This window comes from Thermobia domestica, chromosome 4 (assembly GCF_964235325.1).
Source record: "Thermobia domestica chromosome 4, izTheDome1.hap1.1, whole genome shotgun sequence".
Lineage (NCBI taxonomy): Eukaryota > Metazoa > Arthropoda > Insecta > Zygentoma > Lepismatidae > Thermobia > Thermobia domestica.
The window spans coordinates 225,466,162-225,490,985 of NC_137457.1; the positions used below are offsets into that span (position 1 = coordinate 225,466,162).

Sequence of the window (24,824 nt, forward strand, 5' to 3'; positions counted from 1 at the left end):
TGACTCACCACTTTCACTTTTAGGTCGTTTCGTAGATACGCACATACTCCTCCCGCCCCCTTCCCCGTGCGATCGACTCTCAAAAGTTGATAATTTGGGAATTCATTCATACCAGTAGGGGTGCGGTGGCTCAGTGGTAGAGCGTTCACTTCTGCTGTATGTGGTCCCTGGTTCAAACCCCGCGAAAGTAGTTTTGTGGTGGGTAACATTATGCTCAGGATACTCCAATTTTCTCCCACACTTTCATTCATTTCTCATCGTCACCGTCTCCTTTAGCCTAAACGGCATAACCGTGGGACGTAAAACTAAACATTTCATTTGCACCAGTGTTAGTCCATCTCATCAAAGGGATAACAATCTCCAAATTTTATGTCATAAAAGGGAACGAAAAATAAAAAGCATTTGTAAACCTGTACTATTTCATAACGTAATGAATCATCAAGACCAAATTTTTAGTAATTTTAAAAGAATCATCATAACATTTGATCCAAAACTCCCAATTCAATGACGTCATAGCAGGGCCAAGGTACCTCTGACTCATTCGCACTAGCGTGCATGGCCCCTGAATAAGCATAAGCAAAATTTCAATAAGTGACGCAATCCCGGGCCAAAGCATCCCTGATTCATTCACTGTGGTCCACGAGGCCCCAAATTGGATAATCAAAATTTAGATAGGGTTACGCCCTTACTACTTATATATACATAAAAATTAAATTAGATAGTACACATGTGTGCATATTAACTTAAAAACGCGAGGCGTCTTTGACTTTGCACTAGAAATAGCGTGATTGATTTTGATAGTATACATTTAAACCCTGGCAACCCCGTGAATTTTCGTTTTGTCTGCGGACAAATGTCTGCTAAAATCACCGCGGTGGCTTTATTATTATATTGTTACATTTTTTCTTATTGAGGAGAAGGTAGGTGAATGACCGCTCAAGACTGCCAATTTCAGTCATCTGCATCTGTCCATCAATGTCTTTTCTCAGAAACGATCGCGGAGCCCAGGAGGGTAGTTATGAGCAGGTCTGCTTTGTCAATTGTTTTGATCGAAACATCACCCGAAACAATGAGGTCATGTGGTACTCGAAGCTGTACATGCGAACGACGTCACTTCGTATTTTGAAATGAAATAAATAAATAAGAATATTGCCTTCTTTCGTAAAAGCTAAACCTTTTTTAACTTGATGTAATAAATAACCAATATGATACTGATTGATACAATTGGATTTTGGGGAGTATTCCTTTACCATCCAGGGGTGTGTGTAATGAAATTTGGAGAGGTGTTAGGAGGGTGTTGGGGGGGGTTGATTACTCCCTGTGTAGGTCCATCCCCGATAGTTTGAAGTGAGAGTCAGAGCTGGAATGATTGACGGTATTCATATATTATTTAAAATTAATGACGATTTTTTGAATGTTTCCAAGATAGTTGGCTGACAACTCAAAAATTGTAACAATAGAAATGAACATTTCTTTCAAAGTAATACAGCCTCTTGCCATTTACACTATCTCGACTTACAAAGAATTTCCTTCTTGTGCTCTCCGAATCTAATTTTAATTCTTTAATTTTTGCTCTAGAATGAAGGCAAATTTTTTAGAGGGAGGAGGAGGGAGTCAAAGTATTAAGTAATGACGTCGACCCCCTTCTGTTCAAAATACAAAACGCGCTTTGTTGTGTGTTATGGTATACTAAATTACTAACTATTCCCAAAATTTCAGATTTTTCTGTCCAGACCCATTGGAGATTTTGGACAGTGAAATATGCTAAATTGGCGTAATTCCCCACGTTTACGATTTTTTCCAGGCCTTTGGGAGCAGCTACAGGCCTGTACATTTTTGTGTATTGACTTATGACCCCGGACTACATGCACACACAAATTCAGATCTCTACGTACGTTGTCCTCTTCCCAAACATGTTTTCAATGTCCAAAAATGTTGCTACCGTAGGCCCTGATTTCACCCTCTTCAAATGGTTTTGGCAGGCAAAAATGTTAAGAGGTCAAAGTTTTAGCTCTGCACGAGTTGGAGACGTCCAGCAATTTTCAATTTTGTAGGACAAAGGAATGCTGAGATATTCAAAACAACATAAATGCCTAACATCGAAATAACGCAAAATGGCGCGGGCGCCTGTGTCGCCATGGGATGTTGTAAGAAATAATTAATTGTGGTTTTGAAGTACCCTTATATAGGTTAAGCATTCTTAGATTTTTTGGAGATGGTCGAGCGGCACATGCTTGATCACTTAGAATGGATTGACTCAGGAAAGTTCAAATATAAATGAAGTGTAAGCTTAACTACAAAATAAGATAATGTGCATAGCTGCTAATGCAAAAGTATGTAATAGCAAAAATAATATTTAGAATAGTACAATGAAGATGGGCACACAAAAAATGAATGAAAAGATCTGTGACAAAATGCAAATCAGCAGGATACCAGCACGAGAGCCTTTAAATCTGAACCTTTAATAGTAGCAATTGCAATGGCGAACAACAAATGAGCAATCTAGCATCACGGAAGCAGGATCTTGGGTACAATGGCAGCTTAAGTAACTATTCACTTGGTGTGTTGGATAGTTTTGCTTCCCTATTTAGCCCTGAGGCTAAATAAGACGTAGGTCTACAGTTTAAGATGAAATTCGAATCACCGTAATACCTTTAAATTTCAAAGCTCTCTCACCGGGAACCGAAACCTAGTGCGCCAAAGACGAGAATGCTGGCCACTGGATCAGCGGGGAAAGCACTTCGCACTTGGGTAAAATACCAGAATATTCTACTATAAAAATAAGTCCACTCCCTTCCTCCGCTCTACATTCAATATTAAAAACTACTAAAACCATCGGATAGATCGCACTGGAAAACAATTTGTAGGGTTTATGAAAGGAAAAGAGAAAGTGTTTGAAAACCAATGACGATCTGGCGAAAGCTCTGAGAGTATCGTCTTCGCAACTAATACAGCATAATACCATACATGTTAGAAAAGAAGTGGAGAGGTATTTAATTTGCAGAGACAACGCTGGAATTCACATAGACCCATTAAATCCCAAAATAATTACTACTATGGATAAAGTGAATTATATGCACCATGTTTTCAGCAGCTCTCTTGTTTTCTTATATTTTGAACTCAACCAATTACAGTAATGGCCTATGCTTGCACGTTTCCGAACAAACAAAACATCCGAAACCAGCACTGCATCAGAAGGTCCTTCTGTGTGTTTGGTTGACTGCCCGCGGCTCGTGAACTGCTACCAGCTGGTCAGAGCATCTATGCAACTCTGTACTGTCAGCAGTTGAGCCGTGTTCAAGAAAAACTCATAACTCTGGAGCAAGCACTTCTGAATCTCAAAGGGGTCCTCGTGTTACAGGACAAGGCTAGGCCTCACGTGGCTAGGATGACCGGGGACACCATTCTACACCTTGGATGGGAAACACTATTGCATCCGCCATACTCCCGGACATTGCACCGTCCGATTATCAGCTGCTCTATTCCTTGGACAATCACCTTAGAGGACGCCAGTTCAAATCCCTAGTAGAGGTGCAAAAAGCACTTGATACCTTCTTCGCTTCACGGCCCACCACGTTCTACCGCGATGTAATCCATGGCCGTCCAGAACGTTGGCAAAGGATCGTCGATGCTAATGGGGACTAGCTGGGAGGGTTACATAATTATTTTTTTCATACTAAGTTCTCGCACGTACTTATTGTGAAAGTGTCGGGAGAATGCGAAAAGTACTGTGGTGTTATACATAACAGGCTCCTCTTGAGAAACATTCACTCACGAAAACCACCAGGAGAAGGGCTGCAAGCAAAAGTGACACCCGTAGTGCTAAGAAGAATCCGTCGATTGGCATGACAAGAAAATCTCCGATGCAACGTAATATAGGCCACCTCGCACCGTCAACTATGAAAACAATTTGCAAGTGTCTCAGGTTGAAATGTGCGGAACGCCCGTGTACAACACCTGCTACCGCGTCACATTGCCGAACGTAAGACGAACTGCAGGAAATTGTATGAAAAGTACCTGGCGGGTTTCAAATGGAAGGAAGGTTGTCACAATGAATGCATCATATGTCCATCTCACTGTTGGTAGTCACATTCAGGCCATCACATAAAGTGATATTGACGGCAAAGGGTGTGGCAACTTTGTTCGTCAGTGCAGTGAGTGCAGCTCCTTGTGGCTTTAATGTTGTTACGGGAATCGGATATGAGGGTAAGTTGATAATACACAAGGTGTACAGAAACGTGAAGGTAAATGAAAGATATTTCCAAGAGCCCATTCTGACACTATCTATCGGAGAGAAATCCCACAATTATATGGAATGGGCGCCATAGGACAAGGCTTTGAGTCATACTGCCAGAACATCACTGTTTTTGTCAGGAAATGGCAGAGAAGTTAGGAATTCGTGTCATTCCGTTTGAAGACGTTCCTGTGAAAGCCCAGATGCCAGTCCAATGGATTTTTGAGCCTTTGGACTGCTGAAACGTCGTCTTCAACATCGCCGCCCGCGCATCCTGGGTGGTCTCTGAAAAACTTCCAGAGGAGTGAGACAGAATTCCCATGTCTATCCTGTGCTGGAGCTTGCTGCAATGGAAACTGCGATGCTTTGTGATAGTTCACAATGCTGGGGATCCAATATAACATGATCTGTGGTGACGGTGCAGTATCTCCTTAAGTGAATATCCTTCAAAAATGGTCAGATATGAAGCAAAAAATCTTCTGTAGTATTTGTGGCATTCTTAGCTATATAAATGTTAACATATTTGTAGGCAATAAGGGTAAAAGGTTTATGTCCCTAAACAAAAAAAGAATAAAACTAGCATATATTACCCGCTTCGCTGGTTTGAAATAAATAATTTAAATGCACATCTTTGTATATCATGTATTTTATTGCTATTTTTCTTACCTTTTTATATCTTATGATACGAACCATGTAACATGTAGATTGATAGCATGATTTTATGCTAAAGTATGATGTCCCCCATGCCCAAGTTTTATGTCTGAATTTGGATTTATGCTGTATCGTAAGTATCAATGTTCATCTTAGTGACCCCAAAAGTTATGGATTCAACACCGATATTGCTCATTTTCGATCATTTTAATGTGTCACCCCTCCTCATCCCCAAACTGTCGGGGCTGAATATGGATTTAAACAGCATCAGCAGTGTCACTGTTCAACTCGGCGACCGCAAGTCAACACTAACATCGGTCATTTTTGACCATTTATGTATATACATATTATATATATTTCCCCCTCCCCATGTTGCGGGCCATGGCGTCGGAAGTCTCACCGTTCACTCTCAGCGACCCTAAAAAATGTTGATTCAACACTAATATCGATCATTTTCGATGCGTTTTAAATCTCTCTTCCTCTCCAAGTTCCGGTTGTTTGAATTTGGATTTAAACGGGATCGAAAATATCACTGTTCACCTAAGGGACCCAGAAAACTATAAATTTGACACTGATATTGGCCATTTTCGATCATTTTTATCTCTCTTTCCCCCTCCCCCAGTTGGCGGGGCTAATTTTGGAAATGTCACTGTTCATCTGAATGATCCCGAAAACTATGGATTAGAAACTAATATTGGTCATTTTCGATCATTATTATATATAGCTCCTCTTCTCCCGTGCTGCGGCACACGGCATCAGAATTGTCACACTCAATCTCAGCTACTCCTAAAACTATGGTTTCGACTATTAGTCATTTTTAAATGTTTATCCCCCTCCCCTTCCCCAACTATCAGGGCTGAACCTGAATTGAAACAGCACAAGAAGTGTCGCTGTTTCTCTCATTGACCCCGAAAACTATTGATTCAACACTAATATCCGTCATTTTTAAATTTCTCTCCTCCTCCTCCACCCCTACGTTGCATCGTCAAAGTGAATAGCCTAAAGTAATCCCTGCTAGCCTAAAGTAATCCCTGCCCCTAAACTCATGTATATTGAAAGTATTATTGAGATCGGTCGGGTGGTTCAAGAGTGATGAAGTCACAAAGGGTCATTTTTTTTTATATATATATTTCCCCCTCCCCTAAACTGGCTCGTCAAAGTAAATGATAAAAAACACCTGAGGCCCGACTCTCATATATGTTGAAAATTTTATCGAGATTGGTTAGGTGGTTCAAAAGGTATTAGTTTTTATTTATACGTCCCCCTTCCCTCCCCGAGGATCTACCGTTAAAGTGAAATTACAAAAATGTTTTCAGATCCGAACCTCATGTATCTTGAAAATTTGATTCAGATCGGTCGGATAGTTCAAGAATTATTAAGTTAGAAAAATGGTCACTTTAAGTCTTATATAAACTGATTTTTATATATATTCCCTCCTTCTCCTCCCTTACGTTGCTGCGTCAAATTTAAATCATAAAAACGATCCCAGGCCTGAACCTCATCTATGTTGAAAATTGCTCAAGATCGGTCGAGTGGTTCAGGAGTTATTTAGTTTTATTTATTTTCTTATACCTCCTCCCCCTCCTCTCAGTTCTACCATCAAAGTGAATAGCCAAAAAAAACCAGCCTCGAACCTCATCCATGTGACAAATTTGATCGAGATCGGTCGGGCGGTTTAGGAGATTTAGAATCACAAACAGTGATTTTCAATTTTATATATATAGATTATGAGATTGAGATGGTACAATTCTTTCATCCTGACTATCTTCAAAGCATATACACTTTTATGTAACTAGAAAATGCAACAAAGCTGACTACTAAATAGATATAACACTCATTTATTCTTGCTATTTAGCCGTTTTCTTTTTCTCTGTAAGTACTTTCATTCCTGATCAATTTCATTTATCCAAAATGTTTTGGGTCACATACCTATTTTCCACCAGACACGCCAGTTTTCAAAACACATTCAAGGCATTTGCAGTTTAATTTGGCTCTGCACGAACCATAATAATATATGCAAGTCAGGATGAGGTAAAAACTCAACATTCAAAAAAGGTAATTCTTTAATAAAAGACCTTCAATACAGAAACTAGACCGTTCGTACAATATTTTAAAATACTACAGTCTCAATTGGCAGATTTTATTATGCTAACAAATAATGAAAAAACTAAAAAATACAAGTGACTGGAAGTTTCACAATTTGTTTTTTTCCACTCTTTTTACACAGAGTTGCAATGAGAGTTAAGTAATACATTATGACAAAACATAAAACAGTAATATAGATAACACTATTAAATAAACTGACGCGTTTAATTCACAAAATCAGTATTTACATTATTATGACGACGACGAAGACTCAGTTCGGTTTTATTGTTGTTCAATTTTAAAGAAAATATGAATACCCCAATGATCACTGGGAAAGGTTTGCGTGTTCGCCACTTTCTGGATCCCAATTAGACCAAAATGCTGTGGTATCACTGCTCTTGGACTTGAATTCCGTAAGTATGCTCTATCAAATCGCATCCTCGGTTTAAATCGTGCCGGATACTCAGCGTTAGTATTACGTAACGTATCCCACGTATACCTGCATTCCTTCCTTGAACCACATGTGATCCATAAGTCCTCCATGCCTGGCGGTATTCCTCCAATTAGTTCCAACTGAAAAAAGATCAAGAGAAAAATAAACTTTCATATTAACCTGAATCAAATTAAATCTTAAGTTAAAAATCTTGCGGTTATTTCCTTTAGGGTATATCAGATAACGAATAAAAAGTGGCACCACACAAGAGTATGCTTTGAGGTCGGGGTGGCTCAGTGGTCGAATGCTTACTTTTAGTGCGTGGGTTCTCCCGTTTCCTCCCGCTTTCTTCATTCCCTCACTGTTCATTATCATCATTACTGTCTTTGTTAACCTCAGAGCATAACCACGAGGCATTAAACTTAAAAGAAAGGTATTCTTTAAGAAATCTACACACGGTGTTTGTCCATTCCAAACAGTACTGCCATTAAGTTCGAATTAATGAACATACAGTATAAACAATAAATGTATTTCATGCCAAATGAGAATACACATGGATTGTTTGAGCTCCATACAGGGGTGTAGTCAGCAGGTTTGTGTAGGGGGGGCCCGTCGTTTATGAGGGGGGGGGCCAGCTACAATGTACAAAGCCAAAAAAAGTGTTGTTGCTAGTGTTTTTGAGGTCTGAAAGAAAGGAAAATTTTGGTTTTCTTGTGGAAAACTAAAAACACTATTTTAGCTTATTATTATTATTATTATTATTATTATTATTATTATTATTATTATTATCCATAAATTATATTCAAGATAGTTTTTATTATGCTTAATCAAGAACTACTGCCCGGGACCAAACGCTATACTTTTGTGCATAACTATAAAGGTAACCAAGAAAGTTCTGTCCGTTTTCGTGGAAGTCTGTGTACAATTGGACCTCACACCGTGAGTTGAATGCAAGTGGAGATAAGGCGAACGTCAATTGTTGGTGTGGGTATATCCAACATACTACCTGGTTGTGGCAATTCAGACACACCGTGAACTTGCGTAAAGACAGAGGGAACATGGGACATCCACAGAGCGTCATAAGAGCATGTATGCTGAACGAGTTCAAATGGAGGTCAAACGCCGCTGTAGCGGGACAGACGATATGCCAGGCCTTTGGTGAGGGTGTCGTGACGACGCGGACAGTGCAGCGATGGTTTAACAAGTTTAAGGACGATGACGAAACACCCGAAAACACCACGTGCCAGAAGACCAACACATGTACAAAGAGGAACTGGGACTACAATTCAGTGTGTGGAGAAACCATTCGGCAGCACATCCATCAACTTGTGAATCACTACAAGTTGGGTCAATGGGTCTCACATATTTTGACTCCGGGCCAGAAGGCAGCGCGGCAGTCGTCTGTGTTTATTTACTGTTTCGGAGCCATTTCTGGACAGGGCGTTGACATGTGATAAAAAGTGTGTCCTATATGAGATACTATATTATTTTTCGATCGGTATGGAAAAAAAAACAATATTTCTCCTTACTATTTTATCATAAATTATTAATTGTCAATAAACTTTATTACTTTTAAATGAATGAAGCAAGATAATTTTACTATGATGTTTTAAAGGCTGGTCATTTGGGGGGGCCAGGAAACCATTTGGGGGGGGCCGGCCCCGATGGGCCCCCCCTTGGCTACACCCCTGGCTCCATATTATAAATCCCTTAAGAAGAAAATAGAAAGTATCTAAAAAAAATTACTTCTTTATAAAATTAAGAATTTTCATATTGACATGTCATTTCTTACAAAAAATCGGACTCAATGCTATACCAGGCTAATTACGTAACCCACAGCTGTTGACTGTAGATATTCCCAAAACTGGAATGTATAAAGGCTTTCCATAATATAAAATATGCAGTAGGTTTAACAGCATATCAATATCAAAGATAGATCTGGATTTAGCATTACCTCTGTCGCTCTACACAAAGAAGTTAGAAAAATATATATTGCATTAAAATGTGAATACATGTGTTTCTATAGAAATGTGTAAAGCAATTATTTCACTTTTAATGGTTACTTTACTTGCAATACGGATACCATTTAATGCTTTTATACTTTTATGATAGTCATCATTTTCGTTGTCAGATATCTATATTGTCAATATTCTTATATTCACTATCATGTATAATAATATAAATATTATAATATATAAACTATTTATATATCTTCTGTAATTGGAGATTCTATTCTCCGTTGAAGAACAATAAATAAATAAATAAAATAAAAAGGTCCCACACTACATTCAAGACATAAAATCAAAAACATTTTAGACAATTACAAAGATTTCGTATCAAGACAGCAAAAGGAAATAGAGCAAATAAATACTTTGTTATACCTAGTTATATCATAAATACTGTCTGTAGTTTGAATGTGAATAACACAGAGAGTATTAACACCAAGGCAATTTATTTTGGTCATGTTTTACATTGTTATGTTGTACACCTGACGCACGAATCATTTTTCGAAATGTTCCCCCTTAGCCTTGATGCAGGCACGAAGTCTGTCCGGCCACTGGTCAATGGCATTACGCACCACGTCCATGGGAAAATTGTTCACTGCTCTGGTTAAGGATTGTTTCAGACTGTCGACCAATAGATGCCGTTTATGGCAGACCTTTGCCTGAAGACTGCCCAAAGTTTGTAATCCAACGTGTTAAGGTCCAGGCTGCTAGAAGGCCAATCAGCGGTAGAAATGAAGTCGGAGACGTTCCGTGCCAGCCACTCCTGGATTGTTTTCGCTTTGTGGCCTGGAGTGGTATCCTGCTGGAAGGTCCACCTTTCTCCAGAGAACATGGCAGCAGACAGTGGTTTCACTATAGGTGTTAGCACTGTGTGCTAGTACGCCTTGGCAGAAGTTTTAACACCTTTTTCGCAAAAATGCAGGTGGGTTGTGTCTGAGTAGCTCACTCCACACCAAACCATTACTGAGGCAGGACGATATGCCCTCTGAACCCTTGGAGCTGCCTCAGCAGCTGCAGTAGATGACGTGGCATACATACGGTCATTTTGGACGTGGTACGCCTGCTCAATTGTAAACACCTTTTTGTCAGTGAACAGAATCTTTCTATGCAGATTGTCTCTTTGATTTAAGGACCCTTTGCGACATTAATGTTTGGGTCAGAAAGTGACCAGTCCGCCTCTTATACGCCCGTAGATGTAGATCACTCTTGAGCACACGAAACATGGAATTTCTGCTGATGTTCATCTCAGCAGCCATCACACTACTTTGTGTTCAAACAGGATTTCTTCGAATTCTTGCTGCGACTGCTTTCTGGACCTGCGGGGTTCGTACCGCTTGTGGTCTGCCACTCCTTGCGCGGTCAGCTCCGTTCCAGTCTCGGTGTATCGCTGTATGGCGCAATACACGAATGTCTTGCTGATTTATAGGGGTTTCAGGAGGTTGAAAATCTCACCTGCTGTCTTCCCGACCTTGTTTAGTGCAATTACTGCTACACGATTTTCGTAATCGTCCCACTCCATCAGAACTTAGTACAATACAGGGTGGAAAAAAATCATGATTTTTTAAAAAAAATCATTTTTGTTGATTTTTTTGATTTAAATCGATTTTTTTGATTTAAATCAAATCTTTCTCCTCGTAAATTACAAGTCGCGAACTGAAGAAAAAGCATTAGGAATTAGTATTAAATGCTAATTATGCCATTTAAATGAAAGCATTAGGGTTGGATTTTGAATTAATCCTCAGTTGTTAACCTCTGTTAATCCCAAACAATGTTTCTTAACCCTTTTAAATTTTGGCTTTTTTTAAAAGGAAATTATGGACTTTCAGTCAAGCAGCTACATCATTATCCCTATTTATCCTAGGATCATGGTTCATACCTCATTCTCTTCAGAATAGAACAGCCTTTGAAACGGTATCATTCACATTTCCCTATCATGTCCCTGAAGCGGAAATTTTGAGAGAGAATTGGATTTTTATAATTTTTTTTTTCAAATTTTGATCCCCTCTGGACTTCCTTGTGTTAACGTACATATCTCAAAATCAACTGGGAAATACTAAGGGTTGTACTAAATGTGTGTATAAAATTTCAAGCTATCTTGAATACTGAGGGCGGGGAAAATATTTAGCAATGAGCTAAGAACACCCCCACAGTGCCCCAGACAACCCGCATGTAATATAAAAATTTCCTCAGATATCTCTATTTATCCTAAGGTCGTGATTTGTACATTATTCTCTTCAGAATAAAAAAGATTTTCAATTGTACCATTCAAACGTCTCCATCGTGTATCTGGGGCGGAAAAATCACGAAAAAAGGGATTTTCTGTTAAAAATATCCTTTTTAGTTTTTACCTCTCTGGACCAACCCCCTGTTTTAAGGTAGAGATCTAAAACACTGAAAAATACTAGTGCAAAACTTCAATCTTCTAGGTGCAAAAGTAAGCCCGCGAAAAATAACATTCCCCAAATACCCCAGATTCCCGTATAAAAGAGGATATCAGGTGACAGTTTATTGAAACATTCCTATTCATCCTAGGATCATAGTTCGTACGTCATTCTCTTCAGAATAGAACAGTCTTTCAAACGGTATCATTCGTATGTCTCCATCTGAATCGCGGAAAAAGCTATTTTGTTATATTTTTTACATTTTCCCCTCTAGACCCCCCTGTTTTCACGCAGAGATCTGAAAACATCTGAAAAATACTAAGGGGTGCACTGAACGAGTGTGCAAAATTTCAGTCTTTTGAATGCAAAATGTAAGCCTGCCAAAAAATAAGAATAATAGGCATAACAAAAAATATCTCTTTAAACTTATGATGTCATCACACACTATGTCTCGACGCAGAAAGGCGTGAAAGCATATATAACATGTTCTACAATGCCTTCAGTCTTGAAAAAAAGAAAAAACGAAGTAAAAAAGATTATTGGTACTTTTTAAATCGAATAATGAGGGATATATTTTTAAAAAATTGGAGCTAGCTTGAGGCACGAAATACATAAATTTCGCCTAAAGTTATAAATCTTTAAAAAATCGGAAAGGGGATAAGACCCCTCTAAATACGCCCTATTACCTGGAAACAAACAAGCAGACGCGCACGCGAAAGAATTTTCGTCTTAAATGTCGATGGAGATTTCCCCGTTGGAAGATTTTAAAACCCAAACCCATTGTTACGAAGAGAAGAAAGCAGTATTGCTCCGTTACCCGTTCAAAACGGGATTTTCCCTAGTCATCCTGTGCATGACACTTGTTTACATACTATGCTGTGCATACTGTACATTTGAGTCTCATTATATTATGATTATTAACTTCCGTAACCGAAATAACAGAACAGAAACGGGATTTTACTTATTTTCACTTTAAATTATTTTATTTCGGAATTTGATTTAAATCAACGATTTTTATTTAAAAAATCAAGTGATTTAAATCTTGATTTAAATCAGACTGATTTAAATCAATCCACCCTGGTACAATATCAACGTATGTCATGAACAGTCAAACACACACTACATGCATCTTCCGCTTTATCCACAGATGGCAGCACTGTGCCACTCCGGATGAATACAGCACCACTCCAAACTTTGTGACAGTATTTATGATATAACTAGGTAGCTAGTCCGCCGCCAGAGATGTGCAAACTCGCATGCGTGGAGGACCTGTTCACCCGAGTCCGAACTCAATTTGATAATACTGAACGTAAGTCCGAGTGAGCGCAAGCGCAATGCAAAATGGCTATCTCCTCCTGACAGTTCGTAAGTTCTTAAGTTCGTTACGTTCTAGTCTGATTTCCTCATGGTCGCACATAGCAAGTGCGGATATCTAATTAAATTGTAGGTTCATGTCTCATTGAAACGGTGTGACTTGCATTAGTCAGAGTTGCAGTTCCAAAAGTAAGTGCTTGTCAGTTTTATAAAATGTTACTAATACTGTTTTGAATTATGGAAAGTTCACTGGATACAGTTTAAGACTTATGACTTATCCCTATGTTTAGAATTCGAATTAATTAGAGACAAGGATGTGAATTCAGCCACATTATATATACATATACGATGTGCACACCAAAAGTATATGCCATTTTGTTCTAAAGTACAATTTTTTTTTTGTCATTTCAGGAGAGCAACTGCAGCGTGGGGGACCTCCATCCATCATCTCTAAGCAGTGCAGGTTTTGTTTATTAGGTGACAGAAGTTGCGTCACAGCGCCTAAACGAGTAAGACGTACTTTTTATACTGCCCGGGTACATGGAATTTTCGGTTGAAGAGCAACGGGTAATTGTGAAATTCCTCACCGCAGTTGGACGTTCCGCAGCCGATATTCATTGCCAATTGGATGGTGTGTGTGATGACAGTGCTCTTGCAGAAAACACTGTTAGGAAGTGGGTGCGTGAGTTCAAAGTTCAGCGAACGAATTGAAAGATGAGCAGAAGTCTGGACATCCAAAAGCAGCATCATTTGACCCTAACATTGTCCGTGTTGAAACTTTCATTATGGAAGACAGCCGTGTTACCACGCAGATATGATACACTAGGACTAAGAATGGGAACAATAGAACGAATAATTATAAACGAACCAGGCCTAAGGAAAGTTAATTTTCGCTGGATACCACGAATGCTTCATGGCGATCAAAATGAGGCAAAGATTTGATCAAGTGTTGTAAATTTGAAACTCTTCAGAAGAGACGGACGCAATTTCTTGGATAAAGTGTTATGACAATGGATGAATCACAGATTCCATTCTTCAACCCAGAAACAAAAAGACAGTCGATGCAGTGGAAATACACAGATTCATCTCCCCTGCCCTCCCCCCCCAAAAAAGTCAGGTGTCATCCAATGAGAAGGTGCTGTACGCTATCTTCTGGGATTCCCAGGGAGTGATACTCCCCCGCCCTGTTCCCAAAGGTCATAAAATTACAGGGAAATATTTTCGTACACTTTTGGATACAGAAGTTTTGCCCAAATTGACTGAGAAACCATCACAAATGGCAACTGCATCCTTTACATGGACAATGCATCGCCACACCGTGCTAATGTTGTGACCTCATTCTTGACTGAACACGGTATTGAACTTTTGTCACACCCAACCTACTCACCCGATTTAGCCCCGAGTGACTTCTGCTTGTTCCTGAATCTCAAGGATTCTTCTCGTGGACGCCATTTTGTCAGTAGATCATCCCTGGGAAGTGTTATTCTCCAGTATCTGAAACATACCCCCAAAAATGATTATGCCACGCTATACAAAATGGACGGAGCGATGGCAACTGTGTATCAGTAGTAATAGTTTGTTGAGAAATAGACACAGGTTAGTTTCCTGTATTTCCTCGTCCTTGGAAATTAGAATGAAACTGCATGTATTTTTGATGTGCGCCTTATATATCAGATTTGCACGTAACATGGCTTGTGATTCCCAGGCTCCCAAAATGAACCTTCTCCTTCTGCTGGGTATGAAGAGTTCACTTTCAACTTCAAAAACGTTTGAGGACAACTTTTAATTGTTAGAAAAATCCTTGAAGGCTTGAGTGTTAGTCTTACCGGTTGGTAATGAAATTTTTCAAAGGTAAGGTGTTAAAAACCTTTAACATAAATAAAATCTTTCGCTCGCTTCTACAGTATACGGCACTAGGTGTATTAATCAAAGCTTGATGAAAATAATCAGTTTAATTATGATTACTTATTACTACTCGTTACTAAAGCCGTATTTTGTATTTAAACAATACTGAAACATTTTATTTTAAAATTGCATTTTATTTTCCGTGCGATTCAAAACTTTGTAGAACGTAGTTTGCTAAGTTACTGCTATGTATTAGCAATTTATTGTAGGATTTCGTCTGTATCTAAACAATACTTAAATCCAATAACTCATTAATAATTACGACATAAAATGATATCGATTTATTCTGTATATCGTCTTCATAAATAAACTATCTTAATTTTAGTGTATATAAATTTTACAATTAAATGACAGTTTAAACAGTTTAAAATATCCTCTTCCAAAATAGTCCTCACTCAAAACTACAGTATCACGACTCCTTTTACGGATTTCCCATCTACGCATATTCATTTACGAAACACAACAGGCGAACTCATATTGACATTATTTAATTTCGAACAGTTACTAGTATAATCCCGTTACAAATTTAAAATTACAATCACTGACATTCCGATACCATATGAAAATTCTATTAGGGGATTTCAATGCGAAGGTAGGACGAGAGGATATTTTCAAACCGATTATAGGGAACGAAAGTCTGCGTAAGGAAAGTAATGACAACGGTGTTAGACTCGTGAACTTTGCAACATCCAAAAACCTAATTATGAAGAGTACAAAATTCCCACATCGCGACGTTCATAAATACACTTGGACATCACCAGACGGAAAAACACACAATCAAATTGATCACGTTCTAGTAGATAGAAGAAGGCAATGTAGCATAATTGATGTCCGGTCGTTAGAGGGGCTGATTGTGACACTGATCACTACCTGGTAGCAGCCATAATACGAAAGAGATTATCGTTGAATAAAGGTAATATTCAATGTCCGAAAACGGAGGGATTTAATTTAAAGAAGTTAGAAGAGAGCCAGGTAAGAGAGGAATACCAGATTGAAGTTTCGAATAGATTCTCGGATTTAGAAGATTCGGAGTACACTAGTGTTGAGGATACTTGGATTGAAATTAGAGATAGTATTAAATTTCAGCAAAAGAGAAATTGGGACACGCAAAAATGCGTAGGAACAAACCATGGTTCGACCAGGAATGCATTAAACTAACAGAGAAGAGAAAACAGGCAAAATTACGCTGGCTACAAAATCCGAATGAAATAACTACACAAAATTTCGCAGATATCAGGCGGGAAACTTCCAAAACTTTTAGAACAAAGAAACGCGATTTTTTGAAACCTAAAATTAAGGAACTTGGAGATAATAGTAAAAATAAAAACATCCGTGACATTTATAAGGGGATCAGCGAATTTAAGAATGGCTATCAACCTCGTGCTTATATATTAAAGAAATCTGACAGTACAATTCTCACTGATACGGATAGCATCTTGAATAGATGGAAAGATTTCTTTGACGATTTGCTTAACACGCAACCAAAAACTAGTGTGCTTGGAGAAGAGGAGATACACACCGCAGAACCGTATATTCCAGAACCCAACCGAATAGAAGTAGAAACCGCTATAAAGAAATTAAATAAACACAAATCTCCGGGTGTAGATGAAATTCCGGCTGAGTTAATTTTAGCTGGAGGCGAAAAATTGTGGAACAAGATACACAAACTCATTCTCCTTATCTGGAACAAGGAAGAATTGCCACAAGAGTAGAAAGAATCAATCATTGTTCCAACTCACAAGAAAGGCGACAAAACTGACTGTAATAATTATCGAGGCATTTCTCTTTTGTCAACATCTTATAAAATCCTTTCAAATATTCTATTAGCAAGATTGACCCGATACGCAGATGAAATTATTGGAGATTATCAGTGCGGATTTAGACGAAATCGATCAACTATCGACCAAATATTTACCATTCGCCAAATACTCGAAAAAAAGTGGGAACACAATACCCTGGTACAGCAACTATTTATTGATTTTAGAAAGGCGTACGACTCGGTTAGGAGAGAAACATTATACAACGTTCTTACAGAACTTGGAATACCGAGAAAGCTAATTAGATTAATTAAGATATGTTTAAATGAATCCCAAAGTAAAGTCCGGGTAGGAAAATTTTTGTCCCCGACCTTTCACGTCGTGAATGGCCTGAAACAAGGAGATGCGTTGTCGCCACTATTATTTAACTTTGTTCTGGAATACGCTATAAGGAAAATCAAAGATAGCAACCAGGGCCTAGAGCTGAACGGTATTCACCAGGTTATGGCATATGCTGATGTGAATTTAATAGGGGATGATAGGAGAACAATAGAAAGAAATGCAGATCTCTTATTAAACGCTTGCAGGGACATGGGTTTAGAAGTAAATGCAGAGAAAACTAAATACATGGAAGTGCGTCGGGACCGTAATACGGCAAATTATGGATGCGTTAAAATATTAAATAATACTTTTGATAAAGTGGATAGTTTCAAATATCTAGGATCAGTATTAACAGAGGAAAATCATATTCACGAAGAAATTAAATGTCAACTAAAAGCAGGAAATTCGTGTCACTACTCGGTTCAAAATCTCTTGTCGCGAATGCTATCGAGGAATCTGAAGCTTAAAATATACAAAACGATAATCATGCCTGTATCTGTAGTTGTTCTGTATGGTTGCGAAACATGGTCGTTTACTCTGAGGGAAGAACATAGACTGATAGTATTTGAGAACAAGATCCTGAGACGAATATTCGAACCCAAGAGAAACGGGAATGGGGAATGGCGGAAACTTCATAACGAGGAACTACATAATTTATACGGTTTACCCAACATTGTTAGGATCGTCAAGTCTAGGAGGCTTAGATGGGCGGGTCAAGTAGCTAGAATGGAAGAAAATAGGAACGCTTTCAAAGTCTTGACTGGAAGACCAATCGGAAAACGACCATTAGGAAGACCTAGGCGCAGATGGGAGGACAATATGAAGATGGATCTCGCAGAGATCGGAATACAATGTAGAAACTGGATGCAGTTAGCTAAGGACAGAAGTCAGTGTAGAGCTTTTGTGAACGCGGCATTGAACTTCCGGGTTCCATAGGCCATAGAGCTAGTTAGTTTTATCACTGACATTCATATAAGGGATAAATAGGATCCTCCTCAATCTGCTACCTTTTTGTACAGAAATTGTATTATACGCAAGTCTGACTTCAGAGTTTCATTCATTTTCCATTGTTTTACTGAAGCAACACTAACCTATCATCTAGGTCTTGACATAAAGAGTGTGGGATTCTACTAGGTCTTGAAACAGGGTGCAATAATTGACATCCTTTGATTCTTGATAATTTGACGCTCTTCTGATCTGACAGATGAGAGATTTTGTTACCCATATTAATTACAAGTAAATTTCGATTTATGGGATAGTCTACTTTAAGCATATTCTTAGTTAATATTACGAAATGAACTGAAATCTTCAAGTTTTACGTCCCACGGTTATGCCGGCTAGGCTAAAGGATACGGTGAGGAGGAGAACTGAATGAAATGGTGGAATAAAGAAAGTGGGAGGAAACGAGAGAACCCTGAGAAAACCCACGCACACAGTGTTTGTCCACCACAAAACTCACTTGACGCAAGCTGGGATGGAACCAAGAATCCTATGCACCAGAGGTGAACGCGCTATCACTGAGGCATCGCGGCCCTCTTAGTTAATATTATGTTTCAAAATAATCATTTTTTGTTTCTTTTCTTGTTCGTTAGTAATGTGTCCGATTCCGATGGGACTAAAGGTGCTCATCATGTGTGCAGTATATTTTTTATGAGAATTCTTTCAACTTGAATAAAAAGAATGGATAGCTCAGTGTAGAAAAGAGATACGATGAGCTGTTCCTGCGCATTCCTCAAATTATATGGCGTTAATTATTGTTAAATCAGTGTTATTTTTCCTTATGCATATACTTCTTTATTGCATAGTGAAGAATATCCTTTAAAAGACCTTACATAGAAGTCTTAACTAAGGAACATTTAAGAGAAGTAAAGGCCGGGGACTAAAACCTCAACAATCCCCCTTTACTATCATCAATACAGGTAAGTTGGATTTATTATTGTATTTATGCTTACAACTGAAGTAATTTTCCCCCGTTATCAAATAATAATATCTCCTTGCGTTACATTTCGAGATGTATTTATCCTACCAAAGGAGCGTGAGTTTGCTCTTAAATATTATTTGGAGTGAACCAGCTCACACTCATAGAACTAATCACGAGAGATTCGACTAAAATTAGCATGTTCGTACAGTTACGAAAGAAAATATTCTTCACTTGACAAAATTCTTTTCTTAATAACTCAACAATAAATTAACCTAATACAGTACCGATTTTGGCAAGTTACAAATTGTAACTATTCTATGAATAATAATAAAAAAGATTCAAATTAATTCATTTGTTCCCGAGTTATTGGTAAAAGAAAATTTGTCAACTGTCAAATACTTTCCTTTCCGTGTGTACTTCCTCTTGCCTAATGGATGTGGATACCAGGTGTGAAGTGAACCAAGAATTACGCAAATACCAAATAACTGAAGTAACCGAGAGAGTGCTTAAATAATCTGAAAAGAAGGACATGAGTTGGTGGTGTATTGTATTACTTTATGTAACACAATTCCACTGTACTGGATTTCAATTTTAAATGTTAACATGATGTCACTCATTAGATGCCCAAACCCGACAACCCGAAACACTTGAGTCCCAAGTTCTAGTTTAATAATTGAACGCGATTCCTATTGAGAATGATCAATGCTAGTGTAATTAAAATTAATGCGGATGAGCCTGACAGAAAATGACCATTTCTGGTCTCAGCTCAACCTCTGGTTTTGATAAAATCAACAAATAAGTCCAGTGATTTTGTTTTTCTTCTTCATCAGATCGAATCAAACTTAAAATTATTTCATTCAAAGCTTTGGAAACCAAAAATGTACAATCAACTTTCAAGAAACTCTGCACACAATACTCTACCTAGCACCCGATAATAGTTCATTTCAAAATGCAAAGTCGCTCGTATTCGTTAAGGTTTACAGGCAGTTCAACGAGGTCATTTTATATAAGAAAAACATCTCAAAACTATCACAGAGCAACCTTCAATACAATTCAGCTAGAAAGCTTCACTGAATATATGGACAATTCGTCACCGCGCACTATGAGATTACGAAGTAAAACAAGACTCATAAGAGCAGAGGTTTACGAGGATGCGGATATCTGCAGCAATATAGCTTTCGCGGATATATTTTTAGTTTCTATGCGGAAGGCAGATAAAATTGCGGATACTTGTGAAAATACTAGAATAATCTTAATCGCTCTTCTAAACAATATTACTTACTTATATTTTGTTAAGGTGTGGTTACTCTTATGGGGTAAGTATTGGGGAGAACGAAGTCGGGGTTTGTGGGACTTCCTTTACTCTCAGTTCCCAATATATATGAAGTGTTAATGTGATTTTGAGTTCGTTTGAGATGACTTATTCCTTCTTCATTTCGTCTTTACATTCTGAACAGATTCTCACGCCTTATGACTAATGGAAAATAGTGATTGCTCTGAAATTGACAGGTACAGTATTTCCAACTTGATCATTTAATTCCATTTCATTTAGTGTACGTTACCTTCAACAGAAAGTTACTGTATTTAATACTTAGCCTGAATTTTATTGATACTGTACCATAGCATTCACGAAACTATAAAGGAGGTATTTACATTAAAATCTGTCATGTTAGAAGAAACTATTTTTGAAATAATAATTGGCATATAACAAATAATTATAGCCTATACATTTGTTCTCATTATCTACGGATGAGGGCGTAAGATTCATTACATCTGTTTGCTCAAGTTTTCATAACTCACGTATGGCTGCGTAATTTTTCATACGAGAAACAATCATTTCTCAACGTTTGTTAGCATTAGCACGTGAAACAATACATGATCGAATTGTGTTTACACAACATTTAGCGTGTTAAATGCGCTTCTTGTGATCGAAGATAGAGAATTACACTTACATGAGCTTGTAGACATGCATTTAATGTACGGTGAAGCAGGTTGTGGCGCTTGCAAAGCTGAACGGCAGTACAGATACAAGTTTCCGAACAGACGTCATCCGAATTGGAAGATACTTCTCGCCGCAGATACAAACTTGAGAGAGAATGGATCTTTCAAGTCAACCAGAGATGACCGAGACAACGAACTATTTGCACACCAGAGTTTAACGAGATGGTGTTGGATCATGTGGAAGGATCCCCATCAACAAGCATCCGTCAAATTGCTCGTCACGTACGCGCTGCTACGGATAGTGTGTGGCATGTATTAAGAAACTAACAACTACATCTTATCCAAGGTTAGCAAAAACCATGGTTTTTATTGAAAAAAACAAAAAAAAAAGTTTTTTTGTTTAAACCTGTTTTTTTTTTTATTTAAACCAGGTTTTTTTTTGTTTAAATAATTTGCTCTATGCATTTGTATCACATATGGACAGAAATAAGTTTGTCTCAATTTGGTGTTATTATGCAACAACCAGGTTATGGTGGAAGGGGTCACATAAGCTTAAAGCGGAGTCCAAACCGTTTCTCGACCTACATCCGAAACAAATTGTCCTCCATTTGAACTTGAAACCGGGACTAATTGGCCACAAATGTGATACGTCTGCCGACTCACTCATGAAGGACTCCTGACAAAAATACGCTATACTGATCTTTACATACTTTTAACATAATTGTCAAATTATCAAGAGTCATTTCAGAAGAACAAAAAGATAAACAGTTGCACAAGTGAAACCATTATACAGAATTACATATGGACAGATTCAAAATATTGCAGAGTACAGAAGGATTAATTAAATCCAAGTTAGTTCACTACGACTTTTATTAGTCCAAGTTAAAAAAAATACGACTTAATTTGCATATCAGTAAGAAAAGCGAATAAAGATAAGAATTATTTGAGTCCACTTTTGCTCTGACCCATTTATACATAAATACATACCCAAGATTCTTCTGATTTCAGTAAATGCCTCTTGTGGGGTTTGTATGACCCTCCCCCCCCAAAAAAAAAGTACGGTATTTCGATGTATTTTATCAATAGTAAACATTATTAAAGCGAAACAGTATCTGGAATTTTTCTTTGATTGCAATTGCATAACAAACTAAAAAATCACGAAAGAAACATTCATAAACTTATAAATATAAAAAGTTGCTTTTGTAGTATAATCTCTTTGAGTAATGAATGGGGAATTTAGGCCTGAATATAATACGAATAATATGCGGGAGTGACACGCGATAACCCACAAATGTGTGTTCATCAAGATTTTAGGAACACTTACACTTTTACGAACATTTTTCGTATTTTGGTTTAAACCAGCCAACCCTGACCTTATCACAAACAACAGGTGCGAAAAACATGATATATCGAACTTTCTATAGTGTGATTTGTTCACTGACAAGGCGCCTTTTACCAGTGATGCTATTTTCAATAGTCATAATAGCTGTGGAGTGACGACAATCTACATGATATTAGCTTGTCTCGTTACCAGCAGTGATTTTGTATCAACTTGTGCTGGAATTGTACGCAACCAACTAATAAGACTTTATCTCCTGTCGCCCTGCTTGAAGGACAACAGTATCTATTATTTCTTCGAGATGTAATGTACGAATTGTTGGAGGCTGTACTATACCTCTGGATATCCGCGAGATGATGTCGGTGCAACATGGCAGCGTACCTGCCCACTTCAATATTGATGTTCGTCATAATTTGGATATCGTTCAGTGGTTAACGTGCACAAGACCTCACTCCTCTCAATTATTTCTTTGTAAATACATCAAGTCATTAGTGTGCGAAATACCAGTGGAATCCGAGGAGGACCTGTTTATAGATTCTAGCTGCGTGCTTGATTGCAACAGATACTGGTGATATTTGAGAGAAAGCTGGAAAATTTAATGCTGCGTTTTGCTACATGTATCACTGTTGATGGTCGCCTATTCAACAGTTACTGTCAGTTGTTTTCACGTTCAGTGAAGCAATAGCTTGTCTGTAATAAAAATTAGGCAATTAAGAGTTGAATCGACACAATACGCACAATTATTACTGATTTTGTTTACTAAGATGGTGTAGCGCTTGAAATAGGCGTTTTCGATCCTAGGTTCCCTATCTCACAATTCTTCAATTGGACCCCTCTCCCATCTGTACAAATTTGGCCCATGATGTTAGATGCACCCCAAATATAAATGAGTCACTAGTATTAAATTAAATTTGATCTAAATATTGTCCTTATAGCTACTAGAAAAATACACAATAACACACTAAGCAAGGCTATGTGATAATATGTATATGTATATATATATATAAAACACTATCACGTAACAGTTTCAACACAATAACTGTGTCTTCATCAGATTTCCACTCTTTCTCGCTGCTTGGGAGTTGGTCATCACTTATATAATCTCCGGAAATCAACTTTTAATTAGGCTCCGCCCCTTCATTAAAAAGTAACACTTGTGTGGCTTTCACTTAGCCACAAGGAGTGGAAGTCTGATGAAGACACAGTTATTGTGTTGAAACTGTTACGTGATAGTGTTTTTTTTACATACTAGCTGAACCTGTGCTCTGTACACAGCGCATCATTTGCATATGAGCATAAATCTCCTTCTCATTCCTCACAACATATGTACATGTCCCTTTACAGATACAAGTGAAAGACGTCTTGATTTAAAAAAAAAAAAAAAAAAAAAAAAAAATCGGCAAGGGGTATCATAAAGGGGAGATTTTTTTCGATTATTTTTTCTCAATATCTCGCACCGTTTGCAAGATTTGAGCCTACTTCCGGTTGGAGTTTCTAATTCATGTATGACCAGTGTTTTCTTTCTTCCTGCATGCAGTATGTAATAAGCAAATACATTACATATACAATTAATTATAATGTCAGTTATATATGGTGTTCATTGGGCAAAACACTCAAAAAGTAAAGATTTATCTTAGACTCGAGAAATGGTTATCCTTTCTTTTTCACCATTATTTGGTCATGGAACAAACGCCTGAGACATATACAACCCCAATATACAACATTGTGGTGTTGGAATGTATAACGCATAGGATATGATGCTTTAGTTTTTTTTTTAAATTTCAACGCTTCCAGCGTACCCTAAAAAAATGTAATAAAGAAATAATTGCCATGTTTTTTTTAAATACTCAATTAGAACTGGACAATCTACGCAAAATTTCCAATCGATCAGTAAAAACGTCATCTTTCTAGAGCCTGTAGTTTCCGAGATCTCATTGTCGAACGGATTGACCACAAACATATAAACATAGTTTAAAAGAACTCGGAAGATGGCAGCACAATTCACTTGCATTTATTTCGAAAAGGCTTATTAAAATGCAAAGGCTTTAAACAATAATTTAAAAGGATAAACTTTGTGAAAAATCTCTCTTTAAGTAATTTATTTAAAGTACACCTTTTTAAAAATATTTGTCTTTGTTATAAACGTGAAATCATAAATAACCGTAAATCAAAGATTTGAAAGTTAAAGTTATAGGTTGGAGCTCGGTCGCTCGTAATTGGTATCGTAGCATTTTAACAGATAGATAATCACATAGCCTTGCTCAGTTTGTTATTGTGTATTAGTACAAAATGGAAACAAGGCCTGATAGAATAGTCATAGAAAAATAAACAGCTCGGAAGTGTCCCTTTTCATTTCTAGCATCCCAAAACAATCACTCAGAAAACAATGGACAGTGATCTGACGAAAGGGTAGAAAATGAACTCAACTAACCATTAAAAAGACCACGTATAAACCTCAATGAACATGTGTGTGATA

General features: G+C 37.7%; 1 protein-coding gene across 3 annotated transcripts in view; it reads right to left on the reverse strand.

The window, feature by feature from the left end:
- Positions 1 to 6,930: 6,930 nt before the first annotated feature.
- Positions 6,931 to 24,824, reverse strand: part of LOC145683879 (tyrosyl-DNA phosphodiesterase 2-like) — a 73,218-nt gene continuing 55,324 nt past the window's right edge. For all 3 annotated transcript variants that reach the window (XM_081755511.1, XM_081755512.1, XM_081755510.1), the window contains exon 7: positions 6,931 to 7,543. In XM_081755511.1, coding sequence (XP_081611637.1) covers positions 7,253 to 7,543 — 291 coding nt within the window. In that variant the 3' untranslated portion in view covers positions 6,931 to 7,252. The remainder of the gene's footprint in view (positions 7,544 to 24,824) is intronic.